At 36.8% G+C, this 26,134-nt stretch overlaps 1 protein-coding gene across 4 annotated transcripts in view; it reads right to left on the bottom strand.

The window, feature by feature from the left end:
- Positions 1-26,134, bottom strand: part of HERC2 (HECT and RLD domain containing E3 ubiquitin protein ligase 2) — a 122,793-nt gene that overhangs the window by 36,852 nt on the left and 59,807 nt on the right. For all 4 annotated transcript variants that reach the window (XM_075727855.1, XM_075727852.1, XM_075727854.1 and 1 more), the window contains exons 35-64: positions 25,925-26,116; positions 24,909-25,096; positions 24,203-24,395; positions 23,407-23,589; positions 22,646-22,830; positions 20,807-20,954; positions 20,518-20,714; positions 20,048-20,278; positions 19,235-19,370; positions 18,542-18,685; positions 16,962-17,104; positions 16,484-16,751; positions 16,178-16,320; positions 14,640-14,738; positions 14,374-14,542; positions 14,136-14,261; positions 13,264-13,372; positions 12,975-13,114; positions 11,068-11,258; positions 9,122-9,227; positions 8,858-8,949; positions 8,102-8,277; positions 7,498-7,609; positions 5,665-5,746; positions 5,421-5,564; positions 4,736-4,826; positions 3,099-3,276; positions 2,562-2,643; positions 2,311-2,482; positions 201-345 (exon numbers count right to left, since the gene is read on the bottom strand). In XM_075727855.1, coding sequence (XP_075583970.1) covers positions 201-345; positions 2,311-2,482; positions 2,562-2,643; positions 3,099-3,276; positions 4,736-4,826; positions 5,421-5,564; positions 5,665-5,746; positions 7,498-7,609; positions 8,102-8,277; positions 8,858-8,949; positions 9,122-9,227; positions 11,068-11,258; positions 12,975-13,114; positions 13,264-13,372; positions 14,136-14,261; positions 14,374-14,542; positions 14,640-14,738; positions 16,178-16,320; positions 16,484-16,751; positions 16,962-17,104; positions 18,542-18,685; positions 19,235-19,370; positions 20,048-20,278; positions 20,518-20,714; positions 20,807-20,954; positions 22,646-22,830; positions 23,407-23,589; positions 24,203-24,395; positions 24,909-25,096; positions 25,925-26,116 — 4,565 coding nt within the window. The remainder of the gene's footprint in view (positions 1-200; positions 346-2,310; positions 2,483-2,561; positions 2,644-3,098; positions 3,277-4,735; positions 4,827-5,420; positions 5,565-5,664; positions 5,747-7,497; positions 7,610-8,101; positions 8,278-8,857; positions 8,950-9,121; positions 9,228-11,067; positions 11,259-12,974; positions 13,115-13,263; positions 13,373-14,135; positions 14,262-14,373; positions 14,543-14,639; positions 14,739-16,177; positions 16,321-16,483; positions 16,752-16,961; positions 17,105-18,541; positions 18,686-19,234; positions 19,371-20,047; positions 20,279-20,517; positions 20,715-20,806; positions 20,955-22,645; positions 22,831-23,406; positions 23,590-24,202; positions 24,396-24,908; positions 25,097-25,924; positions 26,117-26,134) is intronic.

The following is a 26,134-nucleotide window of genomic DNA, read 5'->3' as shown; positions in this document are numbered from 1 at the left end:
TAGTAATATGAAAGCTAATAAGTTTTAAATTACAATCATGCTTTTACTTATTCAAGACTTTAAAAAGCAAATAAATACCATTAGAAATTTTCATTCAATTTAATTAGCATCGATGCTATTACGCTATTCTTCCTCAACAGTTTAGTTTATTACTTTCTGGATCAAGGAAAAAGGGGAAAGGAGGATGATGCACAATGTACCTGCCCAGTGTCAGTAACCGCTAGACAATGGAGTGCGCCTACAGCCACGTGTACGATCTTTTTACCCCTCAATCCTTCCACAACTTGTGGCTTTCGTACATGTACATCTGTGCCATGGCCTAGCCTGAAGTAGTCGCCCTTACCCCTGCAACAGAGTAAACGTAAAATTCAAGACAATTATATTGTTTACACATTCCTTTGTCAACGCAGCTTCCTGAAGCAAAATACTGCATTTATCACTAGGATTAAACACAAGCACCAGCAAGCAAGATCTTCAAACCTGAATTACAAAGGCCTAAAAATGAGGATAAGTGCAGTTCTGTGAGTCCATAACTTTTCACCTCAGTATAGAACAGACATCATTTATGACTATTTTTTGTACATAGTGCAACTGTGATCACACTGAATTTCCTCTTGCAGAAACATTGCAATTACAAATACCTACAAAATTGATGTGTTTCGATAGACTTGGACAGATTTATACTATTGAGGATAAACCTAACAATAACAGACCCTTTGACAAGTATACTCACGTGAAAAAACATACAGGAACTAACATGTTTTCAGAACCGAGTTTTTTCACCCTGTTGCAAGACTCAATATAGGTTCTCAAGCCTCCATAATTTAAATTCCTCTAAAACTGTTATACACAAACTGCACTAAAAATATACCATATGCAAATGTAATGCAAACACCTTAAAATGACTTTAAGAACATCAGTAAAGAAGAAAAAAACCCTGAGATTTCTTCCACTGTGTTTTCAGTAACCATTCACTCAGTTTTGCTGCTCACCACCACCACCGCCAATTTTTCTCAAGAAAGGTTATGTTATGCTGGAGGTGCTTGTGATATATAGTACTATTGCCTACCTAAAGTTATAACACAGAAGTTGTTATTTTTCCCTCAAATCAGTACAAATTCAAGAAGGTAAGAATAAAAGTTTAGAAGCAACTCAGCCATCCTAAAGTGCAGGCATGCATTGCTGACACAGACCAAAAAAAATCTCCTTGTTGGCCTGTAATGACATGAAATAGCTATAGATTTTATGACTAGATGTAACAGTGTTAAGACAAACTGGGGGAAGGAAGGAATGGACAAGAATTTTGCAAAGAGTTCTTAAAGACTGCCAAATTCCCTCTCCTCTTACTCCTTTCATCACTACAAAGAAGAAAATTTTAAAGAGGGGGTAAAGTGAGAGAGACAAATACAGTTTCCAGTGGCCACTCTGAGAAACACCTCTGCTAAAAGCTTTTCTCCCTTTTAAAAATAGAAGTTACATAAAAACAGAAGTTTTGTGGATTTCTCTTCATATCATTCATCCATTGCTGACAAACAATAACACAAAAATGACCATTTTAAGTCTTCTTAGCTTTGATATACATCAAACATGTCATAGTCTTACTACACAATGATGGGGTAAGACCTTGATCTGGTTACAGCTCTGAAGTTGATCTGCCATACAGTAAGCTCTCAAATTTTACAGGAAGGTTTATAAACTCAAAAAGCCAGGTCTGCCTCCAAGACAAAGCAGAAGCAAGCAAATAGAAGAAAAATAAAAAGGGTTTCTGAATAACCCTCAGTGATCAGGTCATACCAGTTCTTGCTTCAAGGCATCATTACTGACAACTCAGTGGCCTTCTGAGCAGCAATGAGCTCTGCAGAGACCCTGTGTTTCCAAGGAAGTTGTTCCCATTTCCTCTGAACTTTAGCTTACTTCCTTGCTCTACTACATCCTTACTCTCATAAGTCTCTGGTTTAGCTGTAGGCTACATGCTCCAAACTACAATTCTCAGGTTCTCTTTTTCCCACTCCAAAGTCTTGAATCAACATTCTTTTACTCCTTGCTCTCAAGAGAGGGAATGATCTTCCCCTTCCTCCAATAGTTCAGTGAGACCCAGGCATCCTAACAGAGTACAATACACAACTGAGCATGCTACAAGACACAGTGTTAGAGTAATTGAACAGATCACAACTTGTCTTGAAGAGCTGCCAATTTAAAAGACAAAGCACACAGATAAGGCACAGATGGAGTTAAGACAGTCAAATAGCAACAAATACAACACATACTTAGCAATTGCTTTGTTAGTATTTTCTGGCAAATGTAACATACCATGTCCATACCACTCCTGACTTGGTCAGTGCCAATGAGAACTGTGCACCACACTCAATCTGACAAACGCCTTGGCCGTTCAGTCTTTCGATGTTCTGAGGAATGTTGCATCCTTCACTTCCTCCTCGGCCCAGTTTTCCAAAATCACCATCACCCCAAGAAAACACCAAACCTAACAAACACCAAACTGCAGGTCAAACAATGATCGCAGTATTCCCATGCACTAGAAAGGTTCTGGAAGATATTCCTACCTTCATCTGTCAAAGCAAGAGTCTGAGCATCTCTACTTCCACAAGCAACCTGAATGACCCTGTGGCCAAGGAGCACTTTAACCTACAAAACAGAAAAAGTAAGCACAATGTTTCAAAGAATTATGTTTTAAAACCTTACAGACATTTTCAAGCTCTTATGACTGATCTTGTTCACTGTGCCCAGCCTGAGCATGCCATTTAGCAAAGGACTATCAAGTCTCGCTCACTCAGGATCCAACATCACTCAATGACAGTAATAGCTTCCAGCTATGTATCAAAGTAGATGCAAGGCATGAATGTTCAAAACAGCGCTAGACATTGCACGTCACTTCCCAAGAAAAAGAAAGAGATCTTTTTGGCCTTTCTGAAATAGCTTGCCTGTTGTTAGAGGTATGTGTACCAAAACCTAATTTAGATCACTCCAAAATGATGTCTTCATACTGCTTTCCTAGTTTTTGGCTTTACTTTAGCTTTATTTTATCATTTATTAAACAAACACATTCACATTTCATCAGAGACAAGAAACATTTATTTTACCATCTTAGGCTTCAGCTGTGTGGTATTATCTCCATGTCCTAGCCTTCCATATTCTCCAAGACCCCATGTATACAGTTCACCACTAGAGGTAATGGCAGCACTGTGGGAACTGCCACAAGCAATATCACGGATGCGTTTGGTTTTCAATGCTTCTATCAATCTGGGTTTATCACAGTTCCTAGAGAAAATGAGTAAAGAATTAACTGCGTTAATTATGAAAGAGTTGCACAATATACTCCAACCTTCATAATCAAAAAAAAAAATTGTGTAATAACAGTAACCTAAAGATAAAATAAGATGCAACATTATAATTCCAAGACATACTCTTTAGTAGCACCACAAATCTAGAAGTTTACACTATTTTAATGTACTTCAAAGTTTATTTGAAGAAGTGTTTTACATATACGCTGCAAAACTTAGGTGACAAAGCCAAAATAACAAAATGATGTCTCTGTTAAAAACTGTATAGTACAATGTGAAAACTGATACCCTGTCATTGCCCAAAGTTGAGCGATTTGTTAGAATGTCTTCTCCACCCTGTGCACACAGAGCCAGATAGTAAGATTAAGAGACGACACTCCTATCTCAACTTTGCTCTTATGAGAGAGAAATTAGAACTGGAATTTACTGTTAGGCTTCTGTGACAGAACTGGAAACTTCTACTATTCATAAGGTTACAATATTCTCTAAATTCAGGGAAGAGTTTCAACTCAAGGTTTTCTAATATTGACTGTGTATCACAGCCACTATTCAGGTTTACAAAATTACGCGTAGCCTCTGGAAAATTTGCTCCCATGAAACGCCCAAGAGTTCCAAGTCTCACATCTGATAAAATTACAGAAAACATGAGGCAGCTGAACAATAAACAACAATACTGCTCTAATCTGGACTTTCCTTTTCACTGATCTGACACACATACCCCAATGAAGATTTATTTGTTGTCATATATTAACCATATGAGTTGAACACTGTAACTTCTTATGTATTCTGAGCATGCATTCAAAATATATCAGAATGATAAAGATTTCCCCATGGGCTGTTTATTGTTCGGGGGTTTTTTTGTTCCTTTCAAAACATTGTTCTGTGGTGCCTACAAAGAAAAATCCCAAGACAATTAACATTTTCCTCAAAGCTGTCCTGTGGAGGATTAAACTATGTATTACTCAAAAGTGTATGAAATTTATTTCTGGCTAACAAGTTTGTGAACAGAAGTCTGAATAAAAGGGCTACAAAATACTCTGTCAGGCTTGCATTATGAACTGTTACAGCTCAGGAATGTAAAACTGCTATGGTTTTACTCCTCAAGGCACCTTAACTTATAAAAGTAACCAAAAACTCTATGTCCAAAAGTGTGCCATTTCATCAGTGACATTCAAAAATATTATTAAAGACTTTATCCACTAAGTATGTTTCCAATTATTATATTAATTGAATGCCTCCTTGTTACATGACTGAAGACTGATACGAATGCTGCACCATAAATTGACATACACTGCTGAAAAAGATCTTTTCACAACACAATTTTTTATTCCCATTGTATTAAAAATCCTGTCATTGTCAATAGCAGTGGTCAGCTGTTTCTAACATACAACACAAATGTTCTCTTACTGAAATATAGACAAATTTGGTATCCTTACATTCGACTGAAGTGACCAAGTTTTCCATCATCTCCTTCACCCCATGAAAATACCTTTCCATCAACAGTTAATGCCATAGCATGCCGGCCACCTAAAAGTGTAAACATAAATTTAAAGTTTCAAGCTTTCAAGCAGGCAGCAGGTCTAGCAAAAATCTCAGAAATCTGACAGACACTGCTGTACTTGTACAATGTAATTGTACGAGCCTTTCAACCCAATACACATTACTTATTTTCTTTGGAGTTTTTGTGTGATTTAATTTAAAATACAAAACTTTTGTTAAAAGTAGGTTTCCTGGCACATTAAAAAAAGAAAGAATCATTCAATTTGCTATTTTCAATGCTGCAAGAGAAAACAAAACCAAACCCACCACTTAGCAATAGTCAAAAATGAAAACACTTTCTTTGGATCAGACTGAAAAACTCTTCAGAAATTACCAAATTTAACTTCCAGCAAGTAAAAAGCTGTGTATGGTCTAAATTTGTGGATTTTAAACAACAGAACCATTAGATTTAATCTGGCATTTTATGCAAACAGACAGAATTTAATAACCTGTATTTATTTTTTAAAAAATCTAAAAATATCAGATATGCTGGGACACCACAGCAACCAAGAAAATTGCAAAGCAACTATTGTCAGGCTTCATGTGTTTGTTTATGTATATAAGAATAGCAATAGTCAGTACCTGAGTGAACAGCCACCTTCTTTACCACATAGTTACTAAGAGCTGTAATCTGGCGGGGAATAGGCACAGTTCCACTAGATATTCCTAAACCCAGCCTTCCATTTGTGGCTTCTCCGCAGGCATATACTTTACCCTCTACAGTCACTAAAATGGAGGGAAAAAAGTTTGAAACAACATTAATATTTCACAACTGGAAATCTGTTTCTGCCCTCAAATAATTACATTTATTTTAAATTTATATTACCTGCAAAAAGGCTTTTCGATCCTCCAGCTACTTGTACAACATTCAAGGCAGATAGGGTTTCAGAAAAGGAAGGGACCTTTATCTAGAGCAGACAGGAAATAAAGTTCATTACAATACACTTTAAAGGTTTATACTTTAAAAAGAAGAGCTATTCTGAAGTGATAAAACAGTTAATTTAACAGGTACTTTTTTTTAAAAATACATGAAACTCCCTGTATTATTCAGACACTTCACATATACCAGTTAATAGACACCAGACAAAAGACAAAAAGCAAGAAAAAGCATTTAATACTGAAACCATGATAAATACAAAATGTGAGAAAAAACAAAATGTGATATAAACAAGGATTTTCCTTTTAGTAAAGTTTTCTTGAGAACTCAGTGTTGAAGAAAGGCACAACAGCAAAATAAACCTAGTTAAAAGTGTTAACCAACACACTTCAAATCAGCACACGGGAACACAAAACCACAACTGAGTTTTTCAGTAGCAAAATGCTTTAGCAATCTGGATTAGAGATCAACTCGGGGTGGGGCGGCACACAAAACAGACCAGAAAACCTATTTTCTCCATTACTACAAAGAAGTCTTTGATCAAGCTGTATACATGTAAATAGACACCCACAATCTATTTCAAGTGTTTTAAATCAACACACTTAAACTTGGCATAACCCAGGTTTATTGTATTATTACATAATAATATATAATACATGTGATTGTTTATTTATTTTTATGCAGCTAAAGAGACAGAGTTTCTAGTTGGGAAAAAGAGTTTGAGGGACATTTGAAAAGCCTTAAAATAGTTTTTAAATTACTATCCTAATTAATCAATTTATGCATTTAATAATATTAATACCTGTCAAGACCTCAAAGATAAAGTGTGTAAGTTCATGTTAGCATGTTTTTTCTACTCAAAAAAGTTTAGTCTTTACAGAATTAGTTCATATTTATAGAGATATCTGATTTTATTTATTTATTTTTTATTAATCCCCTCATTTCTTCCATTCAAGTGTCCTATAGTTCTCCCCTTTTCTAGGTACGGCGGAAGCACTTCAGTCAAACAGAGCCATAATTCTGCCTTCAACATGTTTGGAGCAAGAATGAACTGAAATCTGCACTGAAGCCTTGATGGCTTTATGCCTCAATAAAATACAGGATGGAGAATACAGTATCAGTTAACTTTTTGTTTGTTGAAAGGCACTCTACAGATACAACAGTATACGTTTTATTTACAACATAAATTTAAAAACTGCTCTCTTACTTTTCAGATTAATGATACCTTAAATTGATTAAACATTCACCGTGTATCTCCCATCTTGTGCTGTATTAAAATTACGTATAAATGGCTGCCCACAGAGCTGAAATTCCTCTTGAATTACACTGAACTTACTGTAACCAAGTTACACCAATCAAAAGATTAGAATTCAACTTTTTTTTTTCTGATTACTGCACCAGCTCCAGGTACAAGTAATACATAGAAGAGTTCACCAGTATCTTCATTTCATGCACACAAACTCAAAAGGAGCAGTATATAGAGCGCTACACATTTTTAGAACAGTTAGTTCACTGTCATCTAAAACAAATGATTAAGTGGCTGCTAAAAATCAAACTGGTTTTCAGACTAACAACCAAAATGCAAATTTTCTCCAATTTTCCACCCAGCAGACATTACATGTCATAACAGTAAAAAGCCATTAAAACCTACTCTTTGTAGCTTTTGGTAATAAACTTTAAAATTCTGATTAAATTTGAAGTAATTTTGAGTTGCGTGAGACCTGCACATTTTATTTTCAGATGTGTCCATTTTGTACTAGAGTATGAAATCAAGAAACATACCTTGGAACCTTTCAGCCCTCCCAGCTGGTCTTTGTCATTCAGTCCCCAAACAAAAACTTTGGTTCTTATTGTAGCTGCTGATTCAAGCCCAGCTGCCTTCTTTCTAACAAGACTGAACATATTGAGGAAAAAAAAAAACAAACCCAACAAAGTCAGTTTACCAACCTGCATGCTATAGCATAGCCACCTTTTTACTGTATTTACCGATTTCACAGTTTGGAACAGTTTGAGTACTCAAACTACACCACCACAGTTAAGTGGTGGCTATAACAAATAAAAACCCAGAACACCTTGCTGAGCAGTGGTAAATATACACATGCCACATACCAAATATAAGCACATCCAGTTTTTAGCTAGGTTTTCAACTCAAGTATACTGCAGAAGCAGAAGAGTTGTACAAAATGCTACCACCTTACCAGAGCGATAATCTTAAAGAAGTTATTTATCAACAAGTGACCTACTCACAATTCTGACAAACTAAGATACTGATTTCTCTTCAACCACTCAACCTAATTAAGTTGCTCTTCTTACAATAATCTCCTGATTGGAATATATAGACACTAAGGTTCTTTATCATTTCCCCCTGACCCCTGCAGTTACCTACCTCCCAGTATTAGCTTTATCATCATCCTCTTCCTCATTATCAGAAGCAAGGAAAGGGACTGCAGCCAAATCTTCATCCTCTGCACGTATACGTCCCAGTATGCTGAGGCCATGGATTTTGCAATCAATCCCAGAGCTTCTGCACTGCTTGATTGCAATCTCAATATACCTGTGGTACTGAGAAGAAAAAACTGAATTGCCATCTTTTGGGTCCTGCATAACTTTATAAAACACAGGAAAGAATTAGAACTTTTGCTTGACTTCGTCACCTTAACAAAATGAATCTGTAACTTCAAATATTTGGTTTTCAGCCCTACATAACTCATACCTTAAGATAAACATATGGCCTCATTAATCTGAGAATGATTTCACTTCCAATCTTTTAAAAATTCATTATGCATTCCTCCTTGCTGTTACTGAAAAAGATCAGAACTACTATCCAAAATAAGCTTTATCACCCACCAAAATTATCCCCAAATTTAAGTTTACTGGGATGTCTTCTTGGTTCATAGGTGTATTAATTTACATAAGAAAACCTAAAATATCTTTACTACTAAGGCTATAAAAGAGTTGCACTGTGATTACGGTAAAACTTATCAGGATAATTAACTTTACTAAACTGCCAGAAATAGTGCCAATTTAGAGGAAAAATAAAATATCATGCTTTAATAATCACAACAGTGCTTTTCATCCCTGTCTTGCAGCAAAATATTTTTCTGGTGCATACAAGAGTAATCCTCACACAAACTTCACTTACTTCTGTACAATCACTGAGAAGAGGCACTGTGGTGTCTGTAGGATTTATATTGATTGTCTTTAGCTCTATAAGGTTATTTAAGGAATTCCCCCCTAGAAAACAAAACATGGAAAGAAAAACGTTTTAAGATACAGTTTTTGTTTCATAAACAGGCACCATGCATGTTAAACGGATGACTAGGTTAACTGAAACCAGATAAATACCTGTTGTTGAATGTACAAAAAAAAAAATATTTTTCAGACTTCTCAGAGAACATACACATACCTGAAACTACAACTAAAGAGGGCATGTAACTGCTGTCTGCAGGGTCCACTATCATCTTTAGTCTGTGAACAAGAACATCTGGAAAAATCTCCAAGCGAATCCAGTGCTAGGGGAAACACAAAGAATTTCATTTTCAGATATTATTGTTAGGCTCACCGTATGGTTAACAAGAATAAACGTGTGCTGTTTTTGAAGAAAGCGTGAAAAACATTTGTGAGCGGTACACAACAGCTGCAATGCACGGGAACTGGCCAAAGGAAAATGACCTTGTGAACTTCTCGCCTGTCCAACCTCCAAATACAAGAGAAACAGATGCAGCAAATTATTTATTTCACCCAAGAGCAACACCATTGTGAGGACTGAGAAAGCACAATACCATTGGAGATCAAGAAATGGGACATAATATAAATCTTTGACTGGTTACAGTCTGTAGAGAACCCGAAGGAAGGGTACTAGGCAATATTCTCAGCATGGCCATCAACCGAGCATCAAAACGCACTGGACAGAAGCCCAGCCACAAATCCCAGTGCCTAGGCTGGCCACACAGCAGTGCTGCAGGCCAATAAAACTGGTAAACCATAACCTAAGGAACAACGCTTATATGTTTTTATAAATGATCTGGACACAGGAGTCGAATGTACATTAAGCAAGTTTGCCAGTAACACTGAATTAGAAGGAGTTGTGGACTCCCTCAAGGGTAGAGAGGCCTTACAGAGAGATCTGGATAGACTAGAGAGCTGGGCAATCACCAACAATATGAAATTTAAGAGCAAGTGCCAGATTCTCCACCTGGGACAGGGTAATCCTGCTTATACACACAAACTGGGGGATGACAGGCTGGAGAGCAGCCCCACGGAAAGAGATCTGTGTGTGTGAGTTGACAGCAAATTGAATATGAGCCAACAGTGTGCCCTGGCAGTCAAAAGGGCCAACCATGTCCTGGGGTACATCAAGCACAGCATAGCTAGCCGGTCAAGGGACGTGACTGTCCCACCCTACACCGCACTGGTGCGGCCCCACCTCGAGTACTGTGTGCAGTTTTGGGTGCCTCGATATAAGGACATCAAACTATGAGAGTGTGTCCAGAGGAGAGCGACCAAGATGGTGAGAGGCCTCAAGGGCAAGACTTAAGAGGAGCAGCTGAGGTCACTTGGTGTGTTCAGCCTGGAGAAGAGAAGGCTGAGGGGTGACCTCATCACAGCCTACAGCTTCCTCAAGGGGGGCAGCAGAGGAGGAGGTGCTGATCTGGTCCTCTCTCTGGTGACCAGCGATGGGACACGAGGAAATGGAGTGAAGCTGCATTAGGGGAAGTTCAGCTGGACATTAGGAAAAGGTTCTTCACTGAGAGAGTGGTCAGTCACTGGAACAGGCTCCCAGGGAAGCGGTCACAGCACCAAGCCTGTCAGAGTTCAAGGAGCGTCTGGACGGACAAGTCACATGGTTTAGTTTTAGGTAGTCCTGCAAGGAGCAGGGAGCTGGACTCGAGGATCCTTATGGGTCCCTTCCAACTTGAGATATTCTATGATTCTATGCAAATGAGGGAGTGTTTGGAGACAGTTTTAGCCAGTGAGAGCATAGGTGCTTTTCACATTGCAAACTTAAGTAAAATATAATCAATGTGATTGTTAAGAACAATTGTCATCAGTTATTATACTGAAAAGGCAATTGTAACCATATAACCAACTACAGAACCATTACTCCGCATTTCAAAAAAAATCACAAACGTTCCTTATAACTCATGTGAAATAATTAGAAAGAGGAAGCACACCTTTAAAAAAAATAGGCACATTTACTATGAAGAAACATAGTTTTGTTCTTCAGATGGCTGTTTTTATTAGTCTTCTACCTTACACGAAGGTAACAAACAAATATATTTCACTAAGGTAAATACTTACCCTCTTAAGAAGAAAGTATGCCAGAATAAACCAGTTATGGCTTAAAGTTACCTTTCCTTGTGAGCCAGAAGACTGCCAGCACTGCTCACTACCATCAATAAGACGTGAAGCCTGATTCACAGAGGATGAGACATTCAAATTCTTAACTATTCTTGACCAATCATCCAGCAACATTCCCCGCTGGCTACTATGCCGTCTCTTCAACTGCTTTCCAGAACGCCCACAAAACACCGGAGACTGACCTGCACGGTTAAGTGAAACATTAAGCACATACCTCTCAAAGAAAATTGCTTTTATTAAGCCCATAAGCAATGCGAGAGGAAAGATAACAATTCAAAGATTTCATGTACATGGTTTAGAAGTAGAATACAGAAGAATGTCACATAGGTATGGCAATACTACTCACACTTAAAGGGCATAGCTCAAGGTTTGTTTGGGTTTTTTTTTTTTTAAAAGGAGTTTCAAGCACTTCACCTGACTACAAGTTTTCATGCCTGTCATTTGGGATAGTCACACTTTCTGTTCTTAGACTTATGATTGATTTGTACCAAGAAACCAAGCATAATTTAGTAAAAATAATCATTAAAAAAATTAAGGAAAATTACTCTCTTCAGGAATGTAAGACACTGAGAGTAATTCCTAAAAATTGAATGATACAACATGACAGGGACGTGCAATCTTTAAACTGACAGAATCCTTAAAAGACTAACATTCTTGACTAAATAGCCACTAGAAAGGGTCCTTCCTTTTGAAATACAAATCAAAATTTATGATGATACATACTTCAAAATACAGGCCCACAGCACATGAATTTTGTACACCATAGCATATGAAAAATATGCAACCAACCTTCAACAGAAATCCCTTACAGGAAAATAGACATAGCTAAGTTACAACACTCAAAAACTCCAAATCTTGTTCAAGAATGAGGTAGTTTACTGAGTTGTTGATTTCCTCCCTGCAAACACCCACTTGTACTTTCCTTCACTGATCTTTGTAGCTTCTAGAAAGCCTGACTAAAAGAATATTCTAACTCCTCTACCCTATCCAGGCCAAGGGGAAGAACTACAGATTCACACTATACTAGCTGTACAACCGTATTAACTAATTTCTTAATGGAAATTCTTCCTTGCCCTTCAGACATTTGCATCATACACATGCAACGCATGTTCATGATTTCTAGCAGGGAATCAGTTTTATTCATTTTCCAAACCAATTAGACTGGCTACCTGTAAATATGAAGAGGTTTAGTCCAGAAGCCAGCATCACCTTGCAAATGCTAGGGATCAGACTGATTTTTAAACAGGTGGAGAGAAAAGAAATAAAAGCTAGCGTCAGGTAAGTTTTGCATAATAATGCAAAACCCAGAAGTTTTGGAGTTAAAATGGCTGCAACTGTTCTTGCCCTAGAAACAAAAAATTCTGACTATAAGTCTTTCAAAAGGCTTCCCTTTCCTACCACACCTCTCTGGAGTCTCCACATCATGGAGGAAAAATGAGGCAACAGCCATCACACACTGACAGGCAAAAGTGTTGAAGAGAAACTCAGGTGTAAGAAAGTATCAGGTATTTCAAGCTGCACCCAGGTCATGAGGATTCCATCCACCTACATTTAGGCTGATAGCAAAAGGCAGGAGGATTAAAGAATTATATGTTTTACTCTTGGTGTAGCTGAAAATTCAGTTCTGACATGAAGAGTTACTGTCAAGTAGCTGTATCTTTTTAAACTTAAAATTTTAACACTACAAAGAAAGCTTAAGGGTTGATGTTTTGGTGTAGTCCACTACATGCAACTGTAGCAGCGCTATGATCTGCTAAAAATGTTTTGCTGTCTAGAGGGTCAGTATGAACACTAATTTTTCATTATGTTGAGAAGCCAAAATTTAAAACTGTTTTTTTTAAAAACAAATTCAGTGCATTTAAATTAATCTAAGAAACACTTAAGATTCTGAAACTTACCTGGTTCATTTATTCTGCCAAAAGTATGTCGGGTGTTATGCTTCCTGGTTTTAAAACAGGTTTCACAAAAGTCAAAATCATCACAGTTTCTGCATTTGAATCTAGGCCCATTGATAGGAAACATCTGACAGCCATCACACCTGATTTCACAAAAGAACAATGAGTAAGCATATTTCTAGCAGTTTTCACGCTACAAGTTAATTCTAACACCAGTCAAAATAATGGAATCAAGACAATAAGGCTAAAGGATAATCCATATACGTTAAGAAAAATGTAAATCATCACTTACGTGACTCCAGGATGAATGCTGGGGACCAGTTCCATTTCTGACAATAAGCCAGTCCAATGAGACTGCTGAGGAAAGTCTACAATGACATCTTTTCCATTGGCACTAAAAGCTGTTACAAAAGCATGCAGAAAATACAAGGCATTACAAATCTCTATAAAATGAAGCAGAAAGCATCCAGTGCAACATCAGAGCAGAAACACATAATAAAAGTAGCTTTCAAAAGTAATCTTTTATTTTAATGGAACCATGTATTAACCTAATCAGATCCCCTGGAAAGGGGCAGAGGGAAACAGAGTTCTAAAGATTTTTTAAAGATATATATTATTCTATTTAAATTCCTTGACTCCAAATTTTTCTTTTTTTTTTTTTTAAAAAACAGTTCCCAAAGGGAGAGATTACTTCTAAGCACAAATACAGTATGACCAAAATCTGTACCTCTTCAAAGAATCTATGCCCCACACATTATCTCTATAACATCCCTTACAGCTTGACACTAGTGCACCCCACTTCCTCCTCACTTTCATATGAAGTCTTCAAGTTAGATTTACTTCTTAAAGGAAAACCATTTGTGGGTCATCCAAAGTATAAATCAGAACTACAACAGGAAGATGCACAGATTCTTAAAGACCTCTACTGTATGTGAACGGATTGGCTCAAAAAGCAGATGAACACACTAACAAAATGGGCTGCCACAGAGTATGTGTCTATAAATTGGTCACAGACACCAAATGCATTCTATACTGTCTTATCGTCATGCAGTATTCCACAAAACATAAGCATATCTGGAAGATTCTCTCCCTAAACACTTGCAGAAAGTCTGTGTGGTTTCCAGTTTTATTACCTCCCCATGCCCCATTTTGAATATACGTTACCTTTGACAACTCCCACACTTCGGTGAGTAACTGATCCCCATTTGTATTTGGGTGTGGTAACAGAGCTTTTCACACGCACTTTGTCACCTATCTTGATATGAGAGGCAGAACTCTGTGGTGGGAATCCTAGCAGTTGCAAGAATAAATGCATGGTGAATGGGTTTTTCCACAAAAAAAATAAATCTCCCTTAGTGCATCATTCAGTTTTCTAGTGAAAAGCAGTTAGCAGTGAACTTACCTAAAAGCTCAACATGGATATATCTGACCCAGTAAGTACCACCCTTTTGTTGCCAATCACACTGTACGTTCAGGTCATGCAATCCATCTCGATCCAATTTAATAACTTTGCCTACGTCTCCTTCACAAACCTCCTCATAGGTTCTGCAGCACCTAACCATCATCCCAACCTAGGGAAAAAGGACAACAGAATGCCATAGCTATGTAAAGACTTTTTTGTACCAGAAGGAATGTAGTTTCAACATAGCTTTTCATCACCATGCTTACCTGAATATTCTCCCTCACATACACAGCATAGTCATCATTACTTAAGAAATCAGCTCGTTTCTTATAGGTCTGGCTCTCTGTTACAACAGCACCACTTGACTAGAAAAAAATCCAAAATAAACATATAACGGTTACAAAATTTGGTTTCCATTCAGATAAATAAAATTGTTAGCAAAGACTGCAGAAAACCCAACAAAACCACACAAATATAATATGCAAGTTGCATGCCAAAATGGGAAAATCTTCAACAGATCAACTCACTATAGGGCTAACATTTTATCATCTACTTTAAACTAAAGTTTAGTTTTCAAAATGATTTGCCAAGGACTGTAGCTGCAAATTTTCAAAATGTATGAAACAAGCTGCAAGTTGCTATTATGAAATCTGCTTGCCAAAGGAAATGATAATAGAGGATTTGTGAGTAATCTACTCAGCCTTGCAAATACACATTCACATTCCACTTCTTAGGCTATTTGTTTGAAAGTAAAAAGCCAGTGGTGAATAGTAATCTCCTACCTGAAGTACACTACTGATTTTTTTTGTTGTATAATACAATGGGATTTAAAGTATTCCCTTAGAAAAACAAACTGACAAAAAAGATAAGATTGTAGTTATCAGAAATCATTCCTTTCAAGATTTGATTAACTTAAAAATTTTAAGAGAACTATTGCATTCCAGCAGTAATGAGAATTTTCAGAAAACTTTGTTCCATTTTGAGCATCAAGTGTTTTTTCATTTGAGGCAATATATAGCACAGCTTCTCACTGCAATATTGATAAAGATATCAGAACTCAATGTCAAGTTAATTTCCTTCAAAATATAATATTTATTTCAATTACAAAATCCTACATGTGCCAGAAAACTCAAACGTAACTCTTTAAAAAATAAATAGAAATAGGGAACTCATTTAATTTTATTGACAAATCCTTACTGAAACAGTTCCTGAAAGTCAACAGAAGACTAACATAAATTCACATTAAAGCCATCACACTCAATAGATACTGTAAAGGTCATTTTATCACCATCAAGTGAAAATAGTTTTTATAAGGAAAAAGCTAAATTATTTCACTGACATCTTTTGCCATTTATTCACTAATTCCTCAGTCATTCCTTGTAGCTAACATATGTTTGGTTTTCAGACAAAGGCGGGGGGGGGGGGGGGGGGGGGGGAGGGGGCAGGAATTACCAAAAAAAAAAAAAAAATTAAAAAGGTGTCCTTTACAAATATTACACTATAACATTGACTATTTTAGATGAAACTGAAACCATGTATCAGGGATACTTATAGCTACCACTAGTGAAACATCTACCTGCATTCCATTCTTCTCCTCTGCTACTCATACATAAATATTTATAGATTACTCTTGAGTTCTTTTATGACATGCCTTAGAAACATATGGCAAATGTGGTCCTTGTTACAGTCTTGAAAGCTTGGGACAGCAGAATGTCCTTATTCTCTAACCAAATTCATAGAAGGAAAGAATCACAAAATTCGCAGCCAGCTAGCATGACTTAGGTTTTAGTAAGTTGATACTTACCACAGGGCAAGCAGCTTCAGCTTCTTCCACATCCTCTGCTATTTCCTCATCTGAATATTCATCAGAAATAGTATCGGCATCAGAGAGATCCGTAATTTGAACATCAGGGTGATCCAACAACCAGCCAACCAAGGCTTCCACTCCTGATACAGAAAAGAAACTCAGTCTGTCTCTAAGGGATTCTCTGACATTCTTAAGATAGTATCCAAAAGGAGAAGTAACAACTGCTCCCTTGTAAGTAGCATTTTAATCTGCTTGCAACTTTCCTTCTCCTTTTAACACCATTAATGTAACTAAATGAAATACCTGGTAATCCAGAAGCACTTCCAGAGGTTCCAGACAGAGATTTTAGTGCAAATTCTATGTTCTTCCTAGGAAATCCCATTTCCATAAGCTGAACTACAATGGGGAGGGGTGGAATTGGAGACTGCTTGCGTTTCTTTGCTTTTGTGGGTCGGATATGTTGCACTGTGATGGGTGTGGTAGCTTCACTAGAGCTGCAGTCTTCAAACACTGGAGTTGAGGGATGTGTAGACTCTACAGCCAGATACTGGCATACTGCCAAAGCAGCAGCCTAAACGAGAACAAATAAATCAGTCCAAGTAAAACAAGCATATTTAGTATATTTTTTCAGTGTGTGTGCCTGACATTAAAGGTTATTTGCCAAAAAGGGTTCGGTGTCACTTTTTTTTTTTAAAACCTATAGCTTAACAAGTTTCAACTGGAATGTGAATTAAAAAGACTTATTATTAGGTTACTTATTAGGAGAAAACACAGACTCTACCTCAAGCTCTTGTTTGTCAAATATTGCTTTCACAGGTGATGGTTGCGTAGCAGCTGTCAAAAGTTGCTGTAAAAGAATCATGGGAGGCTGAGGTCCTTCAGGAGACATATCTCCTATGTCGGGAGAGGCAACTGCTCCATCCTCTTGAAACAAAAACATTATTTTAACCAAAACCATGTAACGTAAGTCAATCATGAGACTTATTCTGGGGCCTACTGGTTGATCAAAGATATTGTTATTTCTCCCATAATTCTTCTCCACAGGAATCATGTGTTTAAGATTAAATCATGTGTGTCACAATCTCCGTACAAAAAAGCAAATGAGAAATTTGTAGATAAACAATAGTTTTACTAAAATATACCTAGAACATGTCTAGCAGAAACTGCTCAGTGGACAGTGAATTTGCACAATTATCTTCTGAGTTCACCTTTTTACAATAAGATTATTATACAGAGGTCCTTCCAGGATAAACCACTTCATAGACAACAAATGATCTCACTGATTCCCAAAAGCATGGTGCATACTTTCTGGATTGAGTCATTTCCCCCTCTAATACACCTCTTGGGAAGAGCTCCCTATAGGTATTCAATGCCCCTTCAAAAGAGTACACCTTTCTTGAATTAACTGGCTCACAATTCTGCAACTTTTCTACTTGATTTTGTATTCTTTTTGGCATAAACATTCATGTTTCCTAGATCTTTATTGTCACTATCTCAGGAAAGTGTTATCACTCTTTATTTAAATTTAACAAAAGGAAATTCTCACATTTGAAACAATAACAGAACAGTTAATAGTCCTCATGTACTTATGCTGTTCTGGTTTAAAAAAAAAAAAAAAAGTTGGGTGGGAGTTTTTTTGCCCTTAAAAACTGATGGTAGAAGTAAACCCATGTTCCATTCCTGGGGAAAAAACTGGTGATCCTGTTGACTTAAAGCCTGGCAACTGGCAAAATCCCCCAGAAATATACAAATAAACTGAATACATTAATATATTTAAAGACATTACACACTTCACAAACACCCAACAAATTAATATAAACTATAAGGGCATCAATAGCTATCCTGAAAGCTGACAGAGCCATTTTCTCTATATCATTCTGCATATAAGAATAAAGAATAAATTCAAATTATTAAAACTACAATTCCTTAAACTCCTTTTAAGATTATGCTTAAGACACTGTATCCTGGCACTTGTTTTACTGGAAACTGCAAAACATTTGAAGTAAAAGGAGTAGCTAGTTGAGAACTCATACTTTAAGCTTTGAAGCAGAAAAATAAACCACTGCAAAAAACCCACAAGTTTTTTAAAAGTACACAAAGTTTACTAACTAGAAGACTTACAAATTTAGCTAACTCCAATATTTCAAGCTTCAAAAGACTTGATCCACTTAGTTTTTGAAACCTAAATTAAAAAGTCAAAATGCTTTTAATATATAAGGTTAAAATATTCCTGAATTTTAATTTTTAATATTTAGAGGGCAAACCTAATTTCTGGCCTCCAACTGCCATTAGCAAGGGTTATAATCACATACTCTACCATCTATACAAAGAGCAGCACACTCAGGTTGCATTTCAGAATACCTGCAGGATTTAATGCACTCTCCTGAACAGCTGGCTGAGATAAGATCTGCCTCAGCGTATCCTGGTGAGAAAGCAGAGCTCGGCCTGCTTTCAGTATGTACAGCTTTAATTGCTGGCATCGCAGTAGGTCCAAATCCACTTGACCTATCAGAAATATTAAGCAGCCATTAGCGCTAGGAAACTCTTGTATTAGAGAAGGCAGGCATTCATACAGTCCAAAAATCATTTTACATCTTAACTCACTGCATAAAAGCTTGTGAAATACTGATGGTATGAGGTAGTTTGTAGAGCATCTGGATCAAAAGTCTGCACACATTCTATGACCCATGATATTAAAAACACCACCTTCCTACTTTTCATACCCCAGACAATCATACAGCTGATACATAGCACAGTAAGTGCAGTTAAGACATTATATACATCCAACTCAATACAAAAGTCCACACCCAAACCTTATTTGTATTTTCTTGCCAAAGTAAAAACGGTATTCCACTTACAGTGCAGAGCACTTCATCCTAGCTAAACTTGTCTCATAAATGCATACTATTCAATGTTGACTAAGAAAAGAGGTAAGGTTCCAGAAAACCTTTTTTCTTATGTACGTTTGCTGTTACCAGTATTCTTCCCACAGTATACCCAGCTATTTAAAAACAATATAAAAAAAACCCCACAACAAAAAAAGCCCAGCTGTACCTGAAAGACCCTGGTTGGGAGACTTCATTCTTTGTTTTTCTATTTTACTTCCAGCCAGATTTACTAGTTGAGCCCAAATGGATAGCATAGGTTCAGTGAAAGGCAAGTTGTTCACATTAAAAGCCACAACTGGAAGCTGGACAGTGGGAGAAGAACCAGACAAAACAAAAAAAAAATACGGATAAGCGTTTTCCAAAATTTTGCAAAAAACATTCAAAAGTTTCCATGGTTATTAACGGGAGAAAAAGTAGTATTCGTCTTATTGCTCTTGACCAGGAGCAACTGGAGAGGATTTCTGTTCCCTACACAGCTCCTAAATTTCTATTTGTACCCCACAATTGCAAGTGTACTTGGTGAAAAAGCAAGACAGAGTCAGAGCAAGAAGAACTGCAGCCCCTGAAGCAGACCAGGCATTTTGACTACTTTCACTAAAGCCATATTATCCAACTTAAGATTAAGATTCAAATGAAAACACTGAAGAGTTTCTACATTATTTAGCAAATCAAGTTAAATACAAATAAATAAGCTCCTCTCATGTAAGAGCTATGAGTCACATTGTCATGACTTTGGGATTTTACCTCAAGTAAAATCTTCAGCTCAAATCCCTTCTCCTTCACCTCCTCCACAAATGAGGATGGGAATTAAAGGCCCTACAGAGGTTCGCATGAGCACCATCTTAGATTTGCATTCAGAGCATTGTATGTGTTGAATGTCAACATATTCCCCCAATGAAGAACAAATTTTTTTTTGCACCATATCAGAGTCTTTAACCATACCCTTCCCTGTATTAAAGCCTCAATAAAATGAACTTACTGGTTTTAGTTGATTCAGAGGGCACACTCTACATGTTCGCATGTCATAGAATTGTACAGTGATTTTCCCTTTTGGGGTGATGCGTGTCACTGTGCCTTCTCCAAATTCATCATGAACTACTTGTCCACCCAGTCTCAAGCGACTGTCTATGCCACCAATCACCGCTAACACTGCCATTAGGCCTCCCACCTCTGGATTCTCAGTGTCAGGAAAGTAGTCATCTAACAGAGCCTAACCAAGAACAATAAAATTAACTGTAGGGAGAAAACATATACCTCTATCTGCTTTAAAATACAAAGTTAATCACACATATTTCAATTTAAAAATTACAACACATAAATACATATATATATAAAAATAGAAAAATGGTTTCAAAATTAAGCTTAACATTGTTTACAAACATTTAATACTTATAATTTCAAAATAAATATTGCTATAAAAATGAGCTTATTTTAAAACGTGGAAACTACCCCTTCTGACTGTTTTCCTGCAAAGATGTGGGTGATGGAGGTTAGCTGAGAGTTGATGTACTTGTTTATGAGTCCATTCCACTGGCTGAGCGAATGGAGCGTCCTCAGCAGTGCCACTATCTCTTCTGCTAACGTACTACTGTGAGTGGCAGTTAGAGATGCTTGGGGCCTGGCCTTTCTCCTTCTCAGAGTAGATTCTGGAAAGACAAAGCAATTGCACAACCATTATAAATTTAAAGTACACGTTTTCAATACATAAAAATAAGCCACTGAGGGAAAATTCCTCTACCTCTGAGTAGCGGGATATCTGAAGAACAAGTACTAAGCAGGCTGCCTAAAAATCCAAACAGTTTTTCCACAAGAAATTTCATGTCTCTTGACCTTTCATTTTTATCCCAGGATGGAAGTACTGCTTTCAATAAATGTACAGCAAGGATCTAAAAGGAGAACAAAACTAGTGTTATTCCATTCTAAGTCACCAAAGACTAAAGAAATTCTCAAATATATTAAGTACAGAAGAAAGACATTTTAAAAGTTAGCTTTCCGTTGTAGTTCTTTCTATAATGCTGGTTTCTTTCCAGCTGTGGAAATTACAGAGTTCAGTTTGCTAAGGAATATTTTAAAAGAAGTTGTGCCAGTTCAAAGGCAGTAACAATTTTATTGGCACATTACAGTAGTGAATCCAACCTCTTCAATACTCAGGACACAAAGACAAACACACACTGGGAAACAATGTAAATGACTAAAACACATAGAAAAAATAGGAATACAGAATGAGAAGATTTGTTCAGATTCCAGACCCAGAACTTAGTACTAAGATGTATTTCAGAATGAAAGTTCCCAAGTTTTCTGCAATGAAGGTATGACAATTAAAAATCATGAGATATAAGGCTGAATGATACAAGAAGGCAAAAAGCAACCACAGTGACACCCAAAAGTAGTTACTGTGAAACTAGGGCGTCTGACACAGTACAGAAGAACAGGCTGGCATCTCTAAACTGAGACATTGCAGGACTGACGAGGAACACAGGAAGGTGCAGCGCTGCAGTATCAAAGAGCAGATGGGGTTGCACGTTCTGAACAGGAGTATTTCAGGTTTTGAGCTTCCTCATCTGCTACCCAGAAGACCAATACAATACAAGTGACCAGTAAGACTGAAGAGATCTCTCTTCTTGTAAACCTCTGTCAACAACAGGTCTTTCTAAAACTTCAAGGTCTCGTCTTTTTTTTTGTTATTAAGTTAGATGCTGGTACATGAGGAATGTTTATTTCTCTCGAGTATTGCCTGAACAGCACAGATGACTGACTCTAATACACTAAGACCTGGATGATGACAGAAGTCTCATCATATTAAAAATACTAGCAAGAATTTGCTGGAAGATCACACAAAAATGCACAGGCCTTTACGATACAAGGCTTTAGTTAAAACATGCTGATGCCTTATCAAGGAAAAGATTAAGAAGATATTTTGACCCCAAGCCTTAAAACTTGGAAGAGTTATTCCATAATAAGGTTGCTTTTCAGTCTCATGAAAAAGGTACTACAAGATGCTAAGGAAAGGAAAAAGAAAAAAAAAAAGAAAAAGAAAAAAGATTAAAAAAAAAAAAGAAGAAAAAGAGAAGAGGGGAAAGAAGACAAAGGAAATACAATACCAAAATAAGATGCAAAGATGCAGTTTCTTAAGAAAGACTGTAATTAAGAGTAATAACAGTTTACTATGGAAGGAGGGACAGTAGATAATACATGATTTCGTAACTTAAACTGAAATTGCACATTTTTCCTAACCATCTTTTTGTTATTCTTTTCTTTATTCAACTTATAGGAAACATTACGTGAGAGTTTCTGAAATACATTTTCGGAACACTCTCAGTGTTGGCCTCTCATCTGTACAAAACTTTCAGGCTTTCCACAGAACAAGGGAGCTTGTAGTGCCCTGAAGGCTCAAAAACTTACAGATGTATATTTAAAACAATGAATCCTAAATATAAGACGACATGATATCCTTTTTCCAATTAATTAACAACTGATTTAAGGACATTGCCCATCTGTTTTTTAAAGTACACTTTAAGAAAACTAAAGTCTAATAAATTCATTGCCTACCAAGGTAATTTTGAAATACACACATTACCTGTCTCTGTAGTGAAGCAGCAGTGAAAGATTCATGCCCCTCAACAATTTTCATTAGCAAAGTTATCCACTGAGATGTACTAAGAGTGCTGCACATCTGAGGCATGAGCGCTATACTTCGAATGAATCCCAGCGTGCACCAACTCCTATGCTGTTCTTTATAAACTAATTTATTTGGCAAGGAAGCTAAAAACAAAAAGATATATACATATAACAGTTGACTTTTCTGCCAGCTACGTAATTCTCTATATACTACATGGGCTTTTTTGGACAAATCATAACACTGAGCTATTCCACTGCCTTTACATGAACTATTAACTTTATTTTAAAGCCTGTAATTAGTTTTATTAAATATGCCTTTAAAACAATTCTTATCCCTATACTGTTTCCTCATTTCAAAGTAGTTAACAGCATTACTTCTGAAATTACAAAGCAGCTATGGAAATGAACGTAACATACCCAGTCATACTGTTCTCCCCAAAAAGACTGCTAAGAAATTCATTGCCTAAGCCAACCATACACATCCTGACGCTCCACATCTCATGCATTTCTCCTGGTTTTACTGCTTATGTTCTAAGAATACGCAAGATCACTTATGTTGCTTTTGCTAACAATTAAGATTTTAAAAACTCGGCAAATGCATTTTCTAGCTGTTGGCCTTAAAGGATTAAAAACTAGTAACAAAAGATTTACAAAGTTACAAGACAACAAAGCACAAAACAGCAGTACATAGCTGAATCAGACTGTTTCTATATAATATACCTGATTTATCTATTGTTCCACTCTCCACAAGCATACGGAGTAGACCACACAAAGTCCTAGTAGCATCACTTTGCATGACTTCAGCATGGATGCCAGCAGAGAGACACAGTGTCTGCAACAGGTTCACAGTACTTGTCAGCATCATGGAAGTAGGGTGGAGATTCCTTTCAACTTGTTCTCCTTCTGAAAGGAGACACAAAAGGCAAAAGAATATATTAATATTGAGTTAATCTAGTTCACAAAGAGTTCTGGAACAAACATGCTGTGAGAAATTTTTTGTAAATATTTTCTCTAAGATGATTTGACATGAAGAAGATTCCTTACTTCCAACTGGAAGAGCAAAATATAAACCAGATATTTTGTGCAGGTATTTTCAAGTTATTCTCTAGCAATACACAACTTCAAAGAAATTTCAAATGAAGTGCCAAGAATAAGGAAGCAGTGTGACTAGATGTATAATTAGGCCATATAACAAACACACTTTAGAATGGCATTAACATCTGTTAAAATGCCTACCTCCTGGTATCTGTAACTTAAACTATTTCAGTTGGATAATATTGTTTTCTTTGGCCCATGAATATGCAACAAAACAAATGTGATACCATCCTTTCTATCCCTCCTTTCTCACGGTAAAGCTATCTTTAAGATTCTGGTCAGGAATGTACACCTATTTAATTAATCTTCTTTGATGAAGCACCTTCTCCTGTGAAAGAAGCTTTTTTCATATTCTAAGACATCAATTTTAGATTTCAACTAACCCTCTGCCCCCACTTTTATAAATAAATTGCTTTTTTACCAGAATCATCCTCAGTGTCTGAATCCTCTGTTGTGGGCTGTGTTGCTGGTGGTGGCTCAGCTAGTTTGAGATCGTATTTTCCCTCCTTGCCCATTCTGTAAGAATTTGTACTTCCAGTGTCCCACTGCACTCTAATCCAGCCATCTTCTCCCAATTCTCCAATCACACGACCCAAACCTGGAGGGGGTCCATCCTGACAGAAGAGAAAGGCTCAACTTATACAATCAACAACACTAATTCCTATCCAAAGTTCGTAAAATAGTAATGCAATTGCTCTTTTTTGCTGCCAACCTAATGGTTAGGTAGTAAACATTCAATGATCTTTCAAAAGCCAGCATAAAGCTGGAAAGCATTTCACAATGTTCAAAAGAAATGACCCCAGTAAACTGAAGCAACACTCATGTTTAGATCTATTTTACTATGTACTACTATGTATAAGTGCCATACACACCTAGCTGGAAGTATATAATGTTGTAGCAAACAAGTGACCCCATTTCCCGTTAAATCGTGAATCAGAACAGTCTCACTAAAAAAGAATTTTCATCTCCACAAATGAAGTTAAACAAATAATTAATATATTTTATGTTAATTCTCCAAGTCTTTGAAATGTAAAATGACCTTTAAAGTTTGAACGTAAAATTCATAGATCCACTGAACAGACACTTTAGACTTCAACACACCCAAACCTGTATGAAAGAAGTTGTACCTGATCACCCCATTTCCAGTCCACCCCTCTCACCACTCTGGTACCAATTTTCATCATGGCTGCCAGCTCTGGTCCAGAAGCAGGGAGCTGAACAGGTGTTGTTTCCTTTCTTGACTCTTCTAGGACTGTGGCAGAAGCTCCATGAGAAGAGGCAATCATATCTTCTTCGATGTTGTCAGAACTAGGTCCTAAAGAGGAAAAAACATGAAAAAAAATTTAAAACCCGCTACAGTTTTTATACGTACCTTTGTCACACTTAAGCTTTAAGGCACATAAGGTTTGCAATATAAAAGCAGTAACAAACAGGAAAGCTGACTAAACAGGTGATACAGTCAGATAAGCTTTTAGAAAACTAGGACATAATGGGTTTGAATGCACAGGGCTTTAAATACTTAATTTTGAACAAAAATAAGTGACAAATAACAGAGACATTATAAGGACAAGTCCAGTAGCTAAATGGTTCTACTAACAGAATTTTTTTGGAAAAACTTCTTACGAGCACTCCAGTTAAGTACATATTACAACAACAAATATTTGCTATTATCTAAGAAAACCAAGAAAGAAAAAACAGAACTTGACTCATGGCAAAAACCACCACAGAACTTCTTAAAACAAACAAAGGAAGCTTCCAGCTTAAGTATGACTGGGAACAGTTTTAATAGGTAGAACAAATGAAACTGAATGAGTAAGGAAGTTTTAATGTTTTCATTTTAAATTTTCCATTTTTAATTTATTTGTAATGTTTCCACTAAAAATACAGTATCACTTGTAAAGTCTAGTAAAGGGTGGCCAAAGCAAAGGTTTAGGGGAAAAAATCATGAATGAATAACAGCTACAGTCAAACTAACTTCCTTTTCAATCATGCTTACAGACGTGGTTTTTGTATCAGGGGTAAAGGTGAATAGCATCTTTAAGCAGCAAAGTCATTCCGTAGTTGGGGTACATCAAAGGGTAAAGCATACAGGAGATTTATATAACGTGCTTTCTTCCAAACAAGAAACCAGAAGATCTCATACCTATCAGCCGCAGTGTTGTTTGCGTCAATGCTAGCATGCCAGAATTAAGGAGGAGGCTCAAGGTATTAGCACCATGCTGCAGCGTCAACATATTGAGCATGACCAACAGAAAACGTGCTTGTGGAATAGTCCCAAGACTTGGTCCTGCTGGATTCTCATTAGTAATTGTTTGTAGAGGAACAGGCTGCACACCTAATTCAAAAGTCATAC

The sequence above is a fragment of the Pelecanus crispus genome, chromosome 1 (assembly GCF_030463565.1).
Source record: "Pelecanus crispus isolate bPelCri1 chromosome 1, bPelCri1.pri, whole genome shotgun sequence".
NCBI lineage: Eukaryota > Metazoa > Chordata > Aves > Pelecaniformes > Pelecanidae > Pelecanus > Pelecanus crispus.
This window is presented reverse-complemented; position numbering and strand designations above follow the sequence as displayed.